This window comes from Bombus affinis, chromosome 14 (assembly GCF_024516045.1).
Source record: "Bombus affinis isolate iyBomAffi1 chromosome 14, iyBomAffi1.2, whole genome shotgun sequence".
Classification (NCBI taxonomy): Eukaryota; Metazoa; Arthropoda; class Insecta; order Hymenoptera; family Apidae; genus Bombus; species Bombus affinis.
This window is the reverse complement of record NC_066357.1, coordinates 9,617,555-9,638,143: the sequence shown is the minus strand read 5'-3', so window position 1 is coordinate 9,638,143 and position 20,589 is coordinate 9,617,555. Positions and strand designations below refer to the sequence as shown.

General features: G+C 38.4%; 1 protein-coding gene across 3 annotated transcripts in view; it reads left to right on the top strand.

The window, feature by feature from the left end:
• Positions 1-20,589, top strand: part of LOC126924568 (suppressor of lurcher protein 1) — a 530,829-nt gene that overhangs the window by 109,195 nt on the left and 401,045 nt on the right. For all 3 annotated transcript variants that reach the window (XM_050739228.1, XM_050739229.1, XM_050739231.1), the window contains exon 3: positions 11,726-11,906. In XM_050739228.1, the coding sequence (XP_050595185.1) occupies positions 11,726-11,906 (181 nt within the window). The remainder of the gene's footprint in view (positions 1-11,725; positions 11,907-20,589) is intronic.

The following is a 20,589-nucleotide window of genomic DNA, read 5'->3' as shown; positions in this document are numbered from 1 at the left end:
GGTACCGATAAAAATACGTAAAAGCGTTACTTATTTCCTCGTAATTCCAAACAGTCAACTAAGTGCACTTTATTTATACAGACGAATTAATACATTTCCTATGTTTTCCCGGAATTCAAACATACTTTCAGCTTCGCTGCAGTTTACACTGAACGAAACGGGCACAAAGTGGCGTATTCGTAAACAAACACGGAAACGATAAACGGCCATGTGGAGCGTGATCAACCGTGTTCGATCTTTACGAAACGCGCAATCTTTGCTTTTTATTTAAACGTGCGCCTCGTGTTTTGCAATTCAAATATACTTAACATTTGCATCGTGGCGGGGGAGAGGGGGAAAACAGTGCGGAAAAACCATGAAATATGAGGGACTGTGCCGGGTTCGTGTAACTTTCGCCGGGCCGCGACGTGGCGCAACCGATCGTGTGAAACGGAAGCGTCGCGGCTACAGTGTAATTTCGGATTCATGAATAAATATCTTCCCAATGGTGCCACCGTGTATGTTCGTGGCTGGGGGGGAAAAAAAACACACACCCACACATCCAAAATAACGAAGAAAAATATATTCGACCCGTTGAACGTCGCGCGCAAATCCCAACCAATAGAAGAAAAAACAGCAGTGCTCCCCGACGTATAAATTTTTCCTAATCTGTGGATAGTGGATAGTGTGACCACCTGCTCCTAGATTGATGATCTCTGCATGCCGCGAACTCTGTCAAACGAACGCTTCGTTCTGCCGCAGATTCGATTCGCGAAGAATTAGTCGGCGTTGTTACGCGATGCAATTCACACAGGCGCAGAAATACGCGAATTTTCGACTTTTAGCGAAACTAGGTAAAGGAATACCGTTTTTTCTACCGTGTATATAAGAATTTTCGTCTCGACTTATACTTTGAGTTAGAAAAATTTACCAAATGTCCAGCTGGGCAAATTGTAAAGTACGAATTAAGTAATAAAAAAGAAACTTATACTTGACTAAGACTCGTTTCGAGATCGAAAATCGCAAAGCGACTAGTCTTCTTTGTTGTTTCGTCCTGTCTGATGAAGAAATTGCAAATATTTGTAAAAGTTCATATTTTTATAACGATAATTAGAAAAATAGAACCTAGATAGCAGATTGTATTAGCTACTCGATATTATAGCGAGTACTATATTTCCGATATTTTGTGTTATGTACATACGTGTTTCATAAATGCATAAAAATTCGCAGTATATCGATAACTAATTCTCAAGGTAGTCAGTCGGGATGCGAGTCTTGACCTATGGACTCCAGACTGATCACTGGCGATGACTCGTTTTCGACAATAGGGTGTCATTTTTGCGTGCACAGTAATATGTCATTATCATCGGTCTACGTAATATCGTTCGCTCCGCTAAATTTTTCTTTGTCTTCTCCTGCCCGAGTAGTTTCGAACGATACCGTGAAGCACTGAATAACAATGTGCAATCGCGATTAAGGCCGGAAGGCTATTGTTTACGAAACAAATAACAAGTCTTTCTTCTTTTTATTTCTCTTCCTCGTTTTATTGTTTCTTTCTCTTTCTTTTCTTTTTTTTAACTTTTGTTGGTGCCACAGTTGCCGAAATAAATGCGGTCAAGCAAACCGTGGCGGAAGTATAGTGCATCGCCGTTCACTTTTTTTTTTACCAAAACAATTGAACCTGTCCGGCAATATCATAAATTTCACGAGAGATTTTTATATACAGTTTTGGCTCTTTATCGCGTTCAGTCGGCCAGATCCTCGCGTGATTCCAGTGTCCATTTCCTTCGTCCTTTTCCGTCTGAACGATTTATGGTCGCGGTACGCTGCAACCTGTGTGACGTTAAATAGGTGAAATAGGCTAATGACTGGATATTGAAATAATTTGTTGGACTGAATATACACCTGTTAATATCACCTATTCGTATTTTTACGCAGATTATGAATGTCGATTTATTTACCGATGTCAGGAAGTTCCTTGTTACATATTTTCACTATTGTAATTGTTATTGTTAATATTTAGAAATTTTGTTTAAACGTAGTACAACTTTCCAATCTGATATTTCAAGTAACGCACTAATACAAAGTTATGTAATTTCATGAAGAATATATGTATACATCATAAAAGAACATGATAAAATAAAAGCAGCAAAAGATATTAAGATATTGTTCTATTTCTATATTTCTAATTTCAACTGAACGTATTAAAACTTCGTCACATTGCCAGTGTGAACAATTCGATTATGAAATTCAAATATCTCACGTGCGTCCGTTCTGTAAAACAGCAATTGTTATATATAGCTATACGCAATTATAATTTGCCACATAAGGTGTCCCCTTGAGTAAATCAAATCTCAAAGTAACAACAAACGATCCAAATAAAGCACTGGTCTGAACAACGAGACAATCGAACTAAACAGCGGAGCGATCGAAATTCGATCAGCTAAAACGTGCTTTCCTGGCTCGACCGAAAGGAAGGTGATCTGAGCAAACGACCGGCGACAAATAAGTAAAACAAGCAGAGGCCGCAATAGTAATCGGCCTGCGACCGACATAGGGAAGTTAATTAAAGGTAAACGTTTCCGAAAGTCTTCGAGGTCTTCGCTCAGCAACGAGAATAACAGCGATTTCTCCTGGCATTAGTATGCGTGCAACGATACGTTGCAAGAGTGTCGCGCGAATTTTCTCGGTAATTCGAGCGGACTGTACAGTGAAAAATGTCCAAGAATAATCGTCGAGAGCAGATGTTACGGAAACGGCAGTGTCGAAGGATCGTGGCGAAAGGTTTGATCTCGTAAAAACGGCACGTGGCAAGAAGGTGCACGGAATAGGGGAGGTATTATTCTCAATTTATCTCGCGCCCACTTAGCCTCGTCTATTTCGTGGCATCGATTCTCAAAGGAATAGTCGTGGCAGCTGCTCTGAATCGATACCTCGGCGAACGTGCCTCAGCTTTTTGCCAGTCTTACGCTTCTTCGCCGCTTCACGATACGTCACGGTCTTCTCGCTGTTATATCCACCGAAATTTTCAAGTTTCATCCCGATCCCGGGTAATGAAATAGATGCTCGTTGGGATCCTGCCAAGAGAGGATTCGCCGGAAAATTGTTCGTTATTCCGTTTACCACCTTTCGGATGTTTCCGGAAAGGAAGGTAGCTTATCTCAGGCCAGATAACCTAACAGGAACTATTTCAAGATTTATTCGACAAGTTGGATCGAGATTCGTGTAATTTCTTTCTCTAATCGCGAGCTACGTAACTACCACGCTCTTTTATGAAGTCACGTAATTGTGAATAGAAGACCTTGCAAGCGTAAGGAAATTTACGCGATGGTTTCATGTGCAATTTTGTTTTGTTAGGGATATGAGAAAGTGTACAATTGTCCAATTTTGTTTTTATACGAATCTGTTTCTATACGGTTTCGATTTTATCCGATTCTTTTTTATACGCGATTTAATTTCAGCGAACATTGTTAAAACGATATTATTTAAGATCGTTCTGCTTGAATTTACGCCATAATTTTGTTCCCTCGAATAATTTCTGAGTAATTTAAAAAGAAACAAACAATTTATGTTTTCGTAGATTATTCTACTTTAATGTTGTATGTTTTATTTTATTTTATGTTTATTTTCGTGGTTCGTTATCGGTATTGAATTTTAATCAAAATTTTATGTTGTACGTTTCTTCTACATCATCAAATGCTTCTTTATTCGATTGTTTTCTTTGATTCTCACATTGCGATTAACGCGACACATTATTCTTGCCGCATTTTGCCTTTCGTACATACGAGTGTTAAAAGCACATTGCCGTAATCGCATTGAAATCCCTCAACTAGCAATTATCCGCGTAATAATTTCCGTTTTATGCTTATAGTTCATAACATTCATAATCCAAATTGAATGTCTTCCAATGAATTAAATTCAAACATTTTCCACCTCCAGCGAATATATTTATGTTACGCGACATGAAATGAGCATGCTAATTATATCAACAAGTATAATGCAGCAAAATGCGCAGAGATAACTTACATACGATCATTTTCATTTTTATTTGTACGCGACACGATTCTATGGATACAGCTTCTCGTTGCAGGACAATGCAATTAACATTCCCCACGCCTGCCGCATCGATACGGTCATTGATTAACGAAAATATGCTCGCCTCGTGCAAATAACCAAGGGGCAGATATCGCCGCCGCGTCGCGTCAATAATTACTTCCATACGTCTCTCTACTTCATTTAAGCAGAGACGAACTGCACACTCTGCTAATCGATCAATTACAGAGTCGATAACAATGTAAGTAGTATTTAACAACGAATTAATTTCCCCGTTCCGAGGCTTGCAAATAATAGAGAGTCGAGTCCGAGTCAACAACGAAACTGCATTCACCGTAATTGCACGATACGGATCAGGCGTTTCGAATCGCGTGTATACTTACCTTCTGGAAACTGAAACTCATCGGGCTCTAGTGGGTTTTCGGGGCTCGATTTCATTCGTCATGCTCATATCTCCGGAGTATGTAATACTGCAACGATCGCATTGTATCGTATTTCGATCACTGGAGATAGCAATCAGTGTTGGGTGTCGTTGACTGACGACTTGCAAGATCGTTTGACAGATCCAGTATACAATTACCTTACAACGTATAGTCGCAGAACCTTTGTTCGTGTTACCTTCGTAGTCGATGTGCTCCGCAGGAATGTAGGTGGAAATATAGATTGTAGGTTCTTCGTTTCAAACTTTTATTGAAACACGATACAAACGCCGTATATAGTTTCCTTGTTAGCCTGGTGTTTTACTTTTCGAGCTGATATTCCTCTCTCGAGCTCCACTTTCCTTCTTCCCTGCACCCTGCAGCCTTTCTTCTTTTCCCTCTTTCTCTTTCTCTTTATCCATCAGCCTTTAACAGAAGCTTTTCTATGTTCACGGGGTAATCGCGTGATCTGAGAGTAGCGCGAAGCTTTCAGCGGATGTCTGGCTCCGCTGCATCGCGCGAGGGATTTCGAACCGGAGATAGATAAGCTGCTTCATCACGCCAACTTTGACTACGCCCATTTATGACGCTCGCGTGCCAAGCAATGACAAAAGTCGTGACCAGCATCAAGGCTTCCAATGTTATCCCGAATGGAACTGGTAGCCGAGCGGGACTTGTTACGCGAACTGACGTTGCTCCGATATTATCGTCGAGTGTATCGCCGTTCTGTCTACTTTCCATGAACGTCCGTTGCATACTAATTACCAGGCATTCTAGTGGTCTAACAGCAGCGAAGATCTATTATATATAAGAACATAGGGTATTTTCTAAACGCGTGACTTGCCGAAGCCGATTCCTCCGCTCGTTCTTCCGCATTCACGCACTCTCACTCATATTTTTCACACCACGCCCATTTCAAATGCCGCATTCGTCTCAACAGGGCATCGGTGTCTTCCGCAAGTCTACAGTGAAAACACGCCGATTTCGCGAGTCGTGGGATCACTCAGCTTGCGGTATCAGTCGACGATCTTGAAAAGTCAATTCGTCGCTAGCTAGTTGCTAGCGCTGCGATCGACCGCTAAGTGATTTCTAGTGTCTTCTCCGAACTTGGTAATATGTTTCGAAGCTTATGTACGCCGGCCCGGTTTGTACATAACCATGTACCGACTAGACTATCAGCGGGCAAGATCTGGCTGGCGCGGATCGGCGCGCTAGTATCAGCGATCCGTGAATCACCTGCGAGGGTTCTCGAGCTACGATATAATGCTCGTGGGATCGCGGCGGCTCTCGCGGAGAACGGAAAGAGATTGCAGAGATACAAACCGTGGCCACCAGCTGTGGGCGTCTTAATGCGACTGTGCTGCCTCGTAAATTACTTGGAGAAAGAGAGAGAGAGAGAGAGAGACAGAGAGAACCGTGGCGAAGTCATACGAAAAAGATAGCTTCGAACTTGGATAACGCCTTCCGGGAATTAATATCGTGGTTTATTGTGGCGTCGAATGGGTCAACCATCCGTTTATTGGAATCGCGTTTTACATGTTGCCACCTCGTAGAAACTTTAACGAGCAAAGTTTTATGTTATGTGCGTGGATCTTACTCCATTTATGTAGGTCGTATCCCGATTTATATTATGTTTCTGTTTACGATGGTAATTAGAAGATTATGATCGCGCGATACATTGAATATACGCAATAATATTGATACGAATAAACCTGATTCTTTTCCGGTTGTTTTCCCTTTAAGATTCGAAATGCACGTTCCTATGTTTGTTTCAAAACTATCTTTGCTCTCTGTTTTTAATCTGATAATTAAGTATGACAATTTACTTGACGGCACACCAGAATCGCTACGCGATCACACGTAGAATTTTCGACTCAAGCACCCTTTTTTATTTCCTTTTATTCATCTGATTGACTGTATAACATTGATTCAGAGTTGGAGATATCTTGCCAGATCCATTTGTCTCTTACTTTTTGTACAGATACATGCCTCTGTGACTCGCTAGATTTCCTCTGGTAATGAATGACTTTTAAAACGATAGTCGTGAAGTTATAAATCCAACGTAGAACGTATCCCCTTGAAACAAAAGACCTAGTTTATGAACATCATTATCACCCATTAAATTTATGTCATAAAGAAAATTGATAGACACCACATACTGTATCCTTTTTTTAAATGCTTGCACTTTCTCAGAGGAGCAGCCCACTTTTTGCCCATTAGCCTTACATGTCATTCGGTTATAAATAGCACCGGCTAGAAAATCCTCGAGTCAGCACGACTGAACGTGACCAAACAATGATCTTCCCCGGCGATTTTACAGCAGCTTACAGGGAAAAATGAACAATTAAGAGACTATGCTCTCTACCGTGTTATTTACTTTTCTTTATATATGTGTAAGTCACCGCATGTGCGATATATCTCCTATAAGTATGTAATATAGTGTGAAAATTAATTAAAAATTTTCAGTATTCTGTCCTCGCGGTTTATTTATGGGGACTGTTGAGGTTCACTGATAGAAGAACGAGTGGATGAATTTGTAATAGAAAAATATATTGAAATATATAAAGGTACAAGTATACATATAATGTATAAGTACAAGTATAGTGTATAGCATATGCTGGTCCAGATCTTCACTCTTGCAGTGTTACAATACAATAGAAGAAGCCATGATAGGGAGCACGTTCATATATTTACAGCAAAGGACATTACCAAAAAGTTAATCTTGTAGTTTTAGCTGAAGGCTACAAGAAACAGCAAATCTAATTATAGCTCTTTTGTTTCTAGACCTCGTAACCCAAAATATATTTTATATTCGAGAGTACAATAACACGGACCTCTCCTTATTTAGAATTTTTTGTTGCACTAAATTCTATTCTCATCGTAACAGCGGACTCCAGGTCACGAATATACAAAAGTAAAGATTTTTTTTTATTATCATTTAATTTATACTTTACAATATACCCAGCTGGACATTTGGTAAATAAAAGTAAAGATGTAAAAAGTAAAGATGAAAATAATTGCGTTTATTCGTGGACATTATTTTTCTTAAACATTCCAATTCTTTACTTCAAGGCAAAGCTGGAATTTCAAATGATCAATTCTTTTATAAATATGCTAAAAAGTCGACTTTTTCATATCGTATATTCCATCAATTTCTCCTTTTATGTAGCTACTAAGTATACGTTTCATAAAACAGGGACGGCTTACCCGTAGTAATATGATTTATCGCGAGGCACAACCACTACTTCTCCACAATTGATCATTTTGACTGACTGTCGAACGGGAGTCGACCTTTCAGCAAAGTCGACCTTTAAACAAAGCCTTGGGGAACGTCGATGGCAGACAGGTGGGATCACAGAGTGCGCTTTGAAATTCGCCGTGCGAAACGAAAAGAGCGTGGGTCGCGACGTTGATAAATTCCGGGCGGCGTATATTTTATAACGCGGGAGTACGCGTCTCCTGTTCATATTTGATGCGTCAAAGCGAGCGGAGATGTCGCTGAATGGATCGCGAGTCGGGGCAAACGCGATCGTGCAGGTACAGCCGAGGTGTAACTGCGTCGCGTTTTAGTGGCAAGAGGGTTCGCAAGAGGCGGCGGAAGAAAGACCAAAGTGAAGGCAAGAAAATAGAGGAAACGAGAAAATAAAGAGGAACGGCGACGGGTAAAGAGATGCGAGAACATAAGGACGAAGGAAAAGAGGAGAGCGCGCAGCCGTCATTAAGCAAAGCGCGAAAGAAGAGAAGCCAAATTAGGAACTCGGTTTTTGCTAATTTACTGAAACTCTTCTGAAACTGTACGGCTACGAAGCACGATTAATACGCGTCACCTGAAACGCGACATCCGCCGTATTGCACGAATCCTTCCTATTCCGTGTTTTTCGAGTAATTGATCTATCGATGGGCTTGAGTACCTTGCACAGGTGGGTTCGAAGATTGACCACCTAGATTCGATCCTCCTGCAAGTACAGTGGTGGACAAAAGTAAGGGTAAGCCGAAACATTCAACGTACAAAAACATTCTGTTTAGAAAGTAGAATTATATCTAACAAGAAGCATTAAATTATGAATATATATAATTTATATGTATAGTATCGTGGACAGCTTAAAATATCGGGTGAACCATAAACAATGTTGTGAGAAAGCCTAAGTGCCGACAGGCCAAAAAGGTCTGGAAACTTCAATGGACCGAGCGGCCTACCAATGTGTTGTCGGTCCTTCAGTGGAATAGTTACGCGGAAGACGTGACCATGACCGCGGAAGGTTGCGGAACACGTACGTGGTGGGGCTATGAGAAAAGACAAAGGGATGCTTAAGGAAGAAAGACGAATTAACAGGCAGTCGTTAACTAAGAGTCGAGTTGCGAGGAGTCGAGAGTTGAATTGCCAAGTTGTTATGAGTTGTGAACTATTAGTTGTGAGTTGTGAATTATCTATTTAGTTGTGTTACTTATAGCACATTACTGTATCGTTTAATCCATTGTAAATAGACCTATCTATCAATAAACTTATCATTTAGGATAGAAATCATTGGAAACCCTGATTTCTAATATTTCTGAATAAACAAATCCTATATATATATATGAGTGCTATCAATATGGTAAAAAATGTTTAGTACAAAGTCACTAGCGATGTAGTGTAGCTATTATAAACAAGTATGAATTTTAAACCTTCCTCTGTCCGCCACTGTATTTCGAAAAGTTTTATATAACATTTTCCATACGACGACGAACGATCATCATCAGGAAACAAAATTCGTTTTTGATTCATTAATGTTAATCATTTCTGTACCAATACCATTTGCAATTTTTGTTGTTGTTGGCTAAGTTTCAGTAGGCATAGTTTGATTTTATTTTAGACATTCAAAGTGCAAAATAAGACATATGCTACAACGAACGAACCGTTATATCTCATGAGTGGTATTCGAAACTTCCGAAGCGAACCTTGGATGATTGGTTTTGGATCGTGTTTGTAAGTACACACTGATCTTGATCCTGTCACTAATCAATCGATCCTATTAGAATAGGATTCTTCTAAGTCGGCACGCTGGGATTTAATCGTGTTCTCTTGAACGAATTGTACGCTTTGTAATGGATCACGTTCGCGGAAATAATCAACGGAACTGCGCTCTCCAACTGGTCGACGCTAACTAATCGCAGAGACGGTCGGTGATATTGTTGCGGATAAATTATTGCACCCGTATCGACGAGCCTTCGTAATGACCCACATTTCGTGGGTCGCACCAAAGCGGCCTTCTATCTTGCTCGACCGGTATACAGTTGATAACACTGGACCATGAACTTTGATAGGGTTTTTCTGGCTTATCCGATAACTATCTTATACGAACCACAATGAAAATCGATAAACTGATAGAGAAATATTGTTCGACGGAGTAATATCATGGAAGAGAAATGCGGAGACGAGAACTATCGGCTTATTAAACGTTCGAAGATTAACAAACTATTACGTGTAATTCATCGATCAAATCGAATGTCGTCTGAAGCGTTCCTTTTGTTGATATTGGCAAAATATTAATCGCAAGTCTTCGTCTTAAAAATGTTTAAGAGGTGTACATGACATTCAAACCTCGTTCAAAGATACCTCGTAGATAATTATCGTCTTGATGTAATCGCTATATGTTTGGAAAGACATTTCATACGGTTGTTGATTCTCGTATACTTTAATCCTGCTACATCCTTCCGATCATTTCCGATCCAGTTGTATTTGTCAATCATTAAAAGGTATCTGTACACTTTGAAGAAAGTATGAAGAAGGTATTGTTAGTATACATGATATCTCGATTTGACTGGATGTCAAACATCTTCTCACAGTATCAAAATCCTTTTTGCTCGCTAAAGAAAAGCAAGAATTTCGAAGAGGTAAAGTTAAGACTGTAGAAATAGAAAAGTACGTAATTTGTATTTAGTTTATATTTTATTTAGTACTTAAAACCAAAGAAGACTGCTTAATAATAATAATAATAATAATAATTCAAGCGTCACTCAGTTATTTAACCGTAAAAGCATCCGATTTCCCGCACTCTTTGTCGATTCGTCTGCAAAGCAAAGACGTTGAGCCTGCTTTAGTCTAGCTAAGGTAGAAGAAAATGGTGCAACAGGAAATTAAATCGCTGTTGCGATGCGAGCTTAACGCTTTGACAGATAACGGAAATTCTTTCGTAGCTTCGTTTCCAGAGATTATTGACTTGGATCGTTGGACGCCATCTCTAAATAGGAAATGCAACCGCCGGTCCAACCTGGCTAACGCGACTTCTCGCGATCGATCATTAACCACTGAACCATCTGTCCGGGCAATCAGTGATTTTGTTGCTGAAAGTTTCGCAGAAAAGTTACGGGTCTCTTGCGGTACGTTTCCTCACAGAGAAGTCAAACTTTAATTTGATTCTTCGAGATTGACGTAGGGTCGATTCTATACTCGTGGCGAGGGTATAAGAGCGGGGGATAAGATCGATGGGAAAAGTGACGAGTTCATTTTGGGAATAAGAAAAGTTTTGGACTTTGGACCGAAGCGTTACTTTCGGCATACTGTCAGATGGTGGATTTCATTACCGTGGAATATCTTTGTTCGATTCCTTTCACGTATGCATAGTATTAAAAATTCTCCCACGATTTCCATTTTATTGCACGTTATACGATATGTGTAATATCGAACTATCTACTTCCACAGCCAGCCAGGAAAGTCTACATACGCATGCCGGAATTTTTAATTTTTTTAATATTTTTCGACAAGTATATTTTACTTACCAGAGGACTTAAAAGTGCACTTTGTTACACAATCGTTCGTGCTAACAAATTAGTACTGTTATTGTTAATGAATTTATGAAAGGAATTTTAAAAATTGAAACATTTGACTCGCACATAAGAAATTACACAACCTTCGATTTTGTACATTATATTAGGTCAAACAATTTTTCCCAGCGTTTTATCTAGCGTAATATTTCGTATGTATAGTGCGAGAGTTTGGTATTTTCGAATAGCGCGATCTATGATTAGAAGTCGCTTGCCGAGAACTTGATACAGGATACGCGTGTCACGAAACGTTTGATAGTCGTAATTTATGGTTCCACGTAGGTTCCGTAGAAATAGACTTTTCCGTTTTTCTTATCGTCTTTCCTTTACTATAAATCTTATGTACCCACTAGGGTAAAGATTTAGGGTAAAAACATATATATCCGGATTATACGGATTTTGTATTTCTATGTGCTACTTTGATCGTTTACGTTTACGTTGATGCAATGATTACGAAATATCTGTTGCAGGTTGCTCTTGCGTCGTCTACAGCAGCTCGGACAAACCTCAAGGTGGCACGTTCACATCCCCTTATTATCCCAAACGATATCCGTCAAATATCGATTGCCTGCTTTACACGTTTATCGGTCAACCCGACGAAATCGTCAAGCTGACGTTTCATCATTTCAATATCCGTCGTATTCGATCCGAGTGAGTACTATTATTTAAATCACTTTAAATATACGATACATTTTAATTTACAATGTAAATGCAACGTATGTTGCGAGATACGCGGATTCAATAAGAATATGAGGATGTATCGCGTCTTTCTTTGATTGACCTAATGTTCCTTTTTAATTATTCCATTATTATCACGTTATTCTACGTTATTACATTCTAATGTAATATTCAATAAATACAATAATTTAAGGAATGTATGTAAGTAATACGACATATGTGTAAACTCCATTGACAAATTCAATTTTTCACGTTATTATCTATCTGGCAGATATAAAAGTTAGTCAAAATACATAAAACTTCCTCTTTATTTTATCTTGCATTAAAGAAATTAGTTCTCCGTGTACAGTTTTTCTTAAACAATGAGGACAGAAATACCTATTTCACCTACATTTGACCTATTATAGCTGATACAGAACTCAACGGAGTATAACTTATTTTATTGCATAAATACTATTAAGTAATTGATACTTGACTTTCAATTAAATGTCCGTTTTTGATAAATCTTGTCAAAATATTTGTTTTAGAATTGATAACGTAAATACGAATTATCATATCGTACTCTGAACGTACGATACGGTGGTACTTCGAGTTTCCTTTGTAAAAAAAAGCTACGTGAAGTCGGGACTAGAACTTGCATTATACATACATTTCGTGCAGATGGAAGTTACAGAGGATAGGGACTGGAAATTTTGAATAAATTATTGGGCAAAAGACACGATTTCATGGCGATCCAGATGTAACAGCGATTCGTATGCTAAATTATGCTGGTCGCAATAATGTATGCACGTGACAGCTTATTTGATGAAAAATGGAATAATCTTAAAATTAAGAACATCTTCGTTGCGCGAAATTTACGAAAGTTCTTTTTTTTAATTAAAATTAAATTATTTGTAATTGAAGATTCTTGCATTTAACTTAATTGGAGTTAAAAATTCGTGGTCTGTGAACAATTCTTATTAAATCTTGCGAACGACAATTTCCTTATCCGAGTATTTTCTCTTAACATTATCTCAACAACTTGAAACTCGCTATTGCTCGTACCAAATATTCATTTCATTTGATATGCCTTCGAGCAAGTCTGTTTTATGCCACGGTTAAAGTTTTCGCGGAAGCAAAACATCTGTAACTGCCGAGTTAAATGTAATTAAAGGGTCTCTCGTTTAAGTTTTCAATGTTCATTGTTTGCAATTACTATTGTCTCTTTTCAACTAATATTTAACGTACGAGATGTATATGAAATTTAAATAAAAACGCTATATTTCCCTTATTGTCGGATAATATAATAATTCTATGGAAATACAACATTTTGGGAAATATGTATGTATGGCTTCGTATAAATTACATTATCCCATACCTACAATAATTACAAACGAGTGAAGTGTTCTTGAATCCGATCAATAATTGTAAAATTACCTATTATACTAACAAGAATGAAATTGAATATTCTCCGTCAGGTTGGATTAATATTTGTAAGAGGAATGTTCAACAATTGAATATAATCATTTGAAGCAATTGTACGAATTAAATATTTGAAATTTGTAATAAAGTTATCCATAGTTACCGAGTCGCGTAAAGGAAGGGCTGATAGCAATACGATATTATTTCTATAGCCAACATAAAGACACTATTCAGAAGAAAATCTTGTTCTTAGTTTGGTAGAGTACGCATGCGATTATATGTATACTACATTCTTTTGTCATTAAATCGAACCATTGCAAAAAACCTGAACTGCTGGACAGGCTGAAGAAATGCATCATTTGCTCAGAGAGTAAAAAGGATGCTCTAAAACCTGAGACAGTTTAGTTCGGAAGTAACGAGTCTTTACTAATGACTGATTCACAGGGCCGATTAGACGCCTTTGAACTACCATCTTTTTCGAAGCCTTTAGAATCATTTATATAGGAGACAGTTCAATACAGGAGATATCTGTAGGGAAGTTGATTAATTTTTCAGCTTAAAACTAAAAATATTTTGCTGGGAAAAAGTTTCGAATTAATACGAGGCAAGTGTTAAACAATAATGAAAATCGTGGATTTTTATAGGTAAATTTTACGTTGCTTCGTTAGCTACACGCAGCTAATTCCCCCTTTTTTTAAATAAATATATATCTTTGCAGCACTTACTTTTTAAATAGATATGAATTCGAGTTCTTATATATAGGAGGATTTTCGAAGTTTCTAAAGTCTCAATGAAAGTAGGCAAGCAGTGGCCAAACAACATGGTCTTTTTGTTTGATTTAAAGGTGGTCGGATCGCTGAAAGAGGTAGTTTACGAAACCGTGTTTGCTTAAGAGTTCTGTCCCGGTTTTCCAAAATAATATCTGACTCGGGAAGTTCATCCTTCCATCCTTTAATCGACCATTACTATGCGAGTGCTCGTGCGGGCTATACACACAGCCTGTATATAAAGCTTCAGCTTTTTTAGCCTCGCTTTAATCCAAATAATGTGTATCAATTGGTCGTTATGTCATATATCTCGCTATTTACACTCCCGTTAATTCGTATTAGCATTTTAATTGGCATATTTCTGGCTATACATAACGCAAATTCCCTCTTTACCAAAACCAATTATATTTCTATAATTTATGCATATATCTAATTTTTGATCAGCGATGCAAATGCAATATATACTTTGCATATATCGCATCGGTCGAATCAAAATTGAGCGGTTGCTTCAACAAAATTAAACGCATCTAGCACGTGTACAAATTTAGACAATTTTCAGTTTAGCCAGCCAGATCACGTTTCTAAGATATGACCGGTTACGTTCAATTTGTATAGATCCGAAACTTAGACTGCGGCAATGTGTTCAGGATTCCTATATCCTATTTGTATATCGATCGTGCTTGAACTTCAACGATTAACTCAACTATATCTGATGAAAACTATTGTAGTTCGTAAGCAATGTAGTGCAATTCGTATTCTTATTGGAAATCTTGTCGATGCAGATATCGGCTAATAATCGTAATAACCTTATAAAGATTAGTAAGACAAAACTTTTCTAATAAACAATATCGGTATGTGTGTAGCTTTCTCATATTTGCAACATAAATATTACACTAAAAGTTTGCATCAGAATTATAATAAAACTTATTAGACCGCGAGAAAAATAATACACGCATACACACACAAATCCAGAAGATTTATCACACAGTTCGACGTGACGGAAGCTTGATCGAGTATACTTAGCCCCTGTTATGTCTGAAGGAAAGACGGATCATCGGATAAGAGGCGTTCCGTCTTACATCGAGCTAGCTGGGGCGACTGATTAGCTGATAGTTACGCCGCGTGTTCCCCTGATAGCCGGCTTGCAAACCACCCCGATTGTAAACGTACATACATTGCACGATGAATGTAACTACACAATCAGGTTCTTGTGTCGTAACTGCACAGAACATCAAGTGTACCGACCCTATTCCTGTTTTCGCTAAATTATACATATTTGTCCGTTTCGCTAAATTATACATATTTGTCCGTTTCGCTAAATTATACATATGTCTCTGTTTCGTTGCCGTGTTCTCTCACAGACTGACAGAGAATTATTCGTTATCCTTAAAATATCGACCAAGCTTTCATTGGATTAACGCCGAGAATAGCGTGACTGGAAAATATCGTCTTTGGCTCTCACGATCGGTTTGCGTCCTAACCAAATCGAAGTGACTTAAAATATAGAAACGAGACACCTGATATTATATCGTATGGTTTCATATTGATATAAATCAAGTTGATAATATCAAGTGTCTTGTATTATAAACGATCTTTATATAACTTTTGCGAAAGGCAGAGCACTGTTCTCTCGCAACATCATCGTAGAACATTCAGTATGTAGTTGTCCTTAGCGATTATTGTGAGAAGAAAATCTGATTGCAGCTAGTTGAAGGAAAATTTCATATCTCAGTGGCGGCATTTCAAATGCATATCACGAAGTTTGCCGGTTGGTTTAGAACGGCTAAGTGCAGGAAGGGTCAGCGATGTGACACGGCCGGTGGAAAGAGTCGGTTAGGAGTTCAGGAAGGAGGAAGTTATGAGACGAAAACGAGGAACGTTCCCGTGAATGCAGCGTCCGTTTCCGTGGACGGGACGACCCCCGTAGATTTTATTTTCTGCTCCGAATGCCGCTGTTTCTCCGAGCGGAATATGAATCTCGCTTTTGTGAAGTTGCGGTCTCGCTGCCTTCTTTCTTTGCCTCTCTCTCTCTCTCTCTCGTTTCACCATCTTCTTTCCGGCCTTCCCTATCTGAAAATGTAATAGCATCGGTATATCGATTTTTCGACCAGCATAACGACAACTAAATAGTTAGCAAATAGCGCAGCAGATCTCTTTTGATGTTACCAGTCTGTTGCAAGACACCGTGAGATGGTAGTGCGACTACGATTTTTGCACAAAGAACGCCTAAAATTAACCGCGGAATGTGCTTCGTTCCATTTTATTTGGACACGTGACGTTGTTTTCCATTTCTAGCCGTTTCCAATTTTATAAATTGACTTGAAGATATCACTCTGAAAAAAGCACGTTGCATTTATTCGATAGCAAATTAGTAACAATTTCTTATAGGCTACATCAATACGTATTCGATAATTAAGCTTCAACAAAAAACAAATGTTGGAGGTTCCTATTCCATTGATAAGTCGGAAAATTATTAAAATAATATTTAACGTTGATATAACGAAGAATATATAGTAAAGTGTTGACTGATAGAGAAACGAGTGAGTGAATTTATAATAGGAAAATATATTGAAATAAGTATAGCTATAAATATTAGTATAAATACAGGTATAGTATATGCCGATCCAGATCCTCACTTTTACAGTGTTACAATACAATAGAAGAAGCCATGATAGGGAGCATGTTCATATATTTATAGCAAAGAACATTACCAAAAAGTTAACATTGTAATTCTAGCTGAAGACTACAAGAAACAGCTAACAGAAAAATCTACTTATAGCTTTTTTGTTTCTATACCTTGCGAAGCAAAACAACATTTATATTCGAGGACACGATAATATGGACCTCTGCTTATTTTGAATTTTTTGTTTCGCCAAATTCTATTCTCCAGGTCACGGATGTAGAGTTTTTCTCGAAGTAATTACTTCAATATAAAGAATATTGAAAATATTCAGAATTTCATATGTCTAATCCGTTCGATGCCTGCGAAACAGACCCCATAAGAATTAGATATTTTACAAAAAGGTTAGCGCACGTTGTATACACGTATTTTCTTCTTTTCCTCGACATATATATTTCACCTACTATTACGTTCAACTTCTATTTACAGTAGGGTGTAATTACGGTGTATCGAGCGATCGATTGTAGGGGCTGGCTCCAGGATGACCGACGCGATACAAGGGCGCGATTATGTATGCAAATATGCGGCAGAATTTCTGCTGACGGGCATTATGCGTCGAAGTACGACGGAGCCGCGGGAACTTCCGACATGGCGAGACAGTCTGTCGGAAACATGGGCAAACAATTGGGTAATGCACGTCGCTTACGCAGAGAACGCGGCAAGGGTTTCGGTCGCGCGGAAATTTCTACATTCTACGTTCTACGGTCTCGGCAAGTTCACGCGCACCGACAGCGTGAGAATCGCCAGTTCTCTCCAACCAAACGGTCAGCCTTCCGTGGATTGGAACCAAACGATCAACTGATAACGACAAATTGATCAAATTCAATTTTCGTTAATTTCTTAATCGTATTTTATTGGAATTTATTCGATGGTGAAATTCGAATTCGAAAGTGAAAGAATGTACAGAATGCATGTAATAAATGCCGAAAGTATAGTATCTGTTATAATGTTTAATAGGGAAAGCAATTGTCTGCTTAAATTCTATTTCTTCTTTTAAATTACATTCCACAAAATACGAATTTGCGCATATGTTTATAACATCGTGATCACTCTGTGCTGTCTAATCTACGAAGTTGATCAATGTGGTTTCCGAACAGCTCAAATTTTGCGGGCAGACTTCTTCATCGACGAGCTCGAGCGTGTAGCGAGCCGCGTCAATATTTGCTCAGCTCAAGGGATCGAAATGCCTCATATCGAACCCGCTCACGATCCTACGCCCGAATCTGCAAGCAATTATACACAGAGAAAGGGAATCGTATCAATTTCATTAATTTTGTTTCTTGTCTCTTCCTTTTTTTTTTTTTACTCTCGGGGAAAATGAAAGCAAATGTTACGACTAATCGGTTAATTGTGTTGGGAATTGTTAAAAGTTAAGCGGTGGATTTTTAGGTGTAGTTGAGAAGTTGAGTAAAGTTGAATCAGTCTTTTAACGAGTTTTAATATTTCAAACAAGCCGATTAATTGAATTAACTTGGTCGGATACACGTGTGTTAAATGTTTCACACTTCCGTCTCTTTTTGTATTTAATTGCTATTTTATTTGGGTAATACGTGAAATATAGTCTTCCATAGGTCATTGCGATTTTACCTCTGCTAATATTAGTGGAATTTGTTGTCAATTATAGTAACGATAAATACATGATAATTTACGAATGAATCTAAATTCACATTTTACATAAATAAATTTAAAGAACGCGTTTAATTAATTAAAAGCTATTCAATGATAAAACGCCAGTATGTTACGGGTCGTGAACGTGCCTAGTTTTCAATTTCTTGGTATCAATAACATCGCTAATAACAAGCCTACTTCTCATCGCGTCAATTGCTAAAAATCCTCCTAATATTCTCTAGACGATGGACTTATGCCGAGCACGTACTTGTCCTCCGGCCACTCCACCTACACGGGATTCTATTTACAAATCCTCCAGCGGTGGAGGCCATAAATCGTTTCTGCTTCTAAGGACCGGCCAGGCGCTTCGTATCCAATATTAAGCTGCCCATGAAGATGGCCCTATTAATATGGTGTGCAGAGGCACGACGATCGTTTACACAGCGCTCTGTACTATATATTCTAAAGCTGAGAAAATCCCACGGAGAAGAGAAGCAACTTCGCTCTTAGATCCGGCGGCGTCAATATTAAGCTGCCCTTGCTGTGAGAGCTGGTGCACACAGCGCCTGGTGTCGCACCAAGTTCCATAGTGCCAGTTAAAGACCCACGGTGTCTTCGATTCTAATTATCGACTACCTCTCTAGCGATATTATCGTCGATCGGTTGTCTCTGTAACTATGTTACATATATATATACTCGGTTACATACTTGGTTTTATACGGTGTGAATCGTAAATGTATGCCCATATTTCGAAGAGTTAGTCTGCACAGTGAACTAAGTAAAAGATGTCCGATAAACGTATGTTATCCTACGTACCTTAGTTATCCATGGTACGATAAAACAAATGTTTGAAATTTCCGCCTCGTTTTCGTTTTACGTATCTATCATAATCTAAATTCATTGTACCTCTTCTGTATATCAGCGACTAAAATAATATTCGTACGAGCAGTTACTGGAATCTAATATGGAAAATTTACTTCTCAAATTCAAGTTCAAGTTATTCATATTTATAGTCGCGATCGAATAGTGGTCAGTGGTAGACAAGTATTTAAAGTAAAGTATTTAACGCACGTAAGTATGTATGGAGACAAAATAGCGGTGGCTCGATGCTTAGCGATGTAAAACGCCTCTAATCCGTCAACTATGTAAGCATGTAGCTTGAAAGCTCGGCTATACAACGAATCGAGAAAATATGGGACCTGCCGTCGATGTTTTTCGATTTCTCCTGACTAAGACGAATCGTCGATGGTTCACTGTGATATCCTGTAGCGGAATTTCAACAGTATATGTATTTACATGAGGTGTGCATATCGGTGAAATGTGTTTTCTGTTTGTATGAAAAATAAGGTCGACAAGCTGTCGTCGGTAAAGTAATCGATCACGTATCAAACAGTGATAAACGTAATCGTTACATATCAGCCCTTCTTGGCCACCGTATAATCATCCTTAAAATACGATGTTATCGCCACGTGATGCATTACAATGAGTGAATAATGGCTTTAACGAAGCTATCCGTTTTGATAAGGGAATCGACCGTGCGTACGCCCGTTATGCACACTGTCCACTTTCTGATGACACATGATGCTCCGGACGTATATTGATACGCATTGGTTTTATCTTTGTTCAGCAGATATCGGTGCGTTCATTACGTTTATGCTACGTGTCGAATTTACTTCGCGGTGTACGTTGCTCAGGGGCATTTTAGTTGGTGACTTTCGAAGTGATCGATTCGAATGGTAATTGATTATATGAAAGGTTGAAATATTCAAAGTAAATCAGAATGGTGCATAAATGGAGGAATGAATAAAGAGAAAATAGGTTTTCAATAATATACATGCAATATTAAAAATAACGGTACTTGGTTAACAAACGGTTAATTGAACTTGTACGTATAGAACGTCTGAAATCCATCACGATATTTCTGATCAAACAAGTTACGAGAAAGCAAAAGTAGCCGCGAAGAAAGAAATATTTCTTGGAGAATATTTCGAGAAATAATAGGTGGAGAGATACGTATCGATGAACCCCTTTTATACAAACTCCAATTGTTGCGTTTGTGTTTTATTCTAATAATAAGTTTCAACAATCTTGCAACCACCAGCTCGAACGGTGCGAACCAACATTAAATTCCGCCTTCCTCTCTACGTTCTCTAGGATATTACATGGCATTGTAGACGCGTGATATAATAAAAGGAGCAAA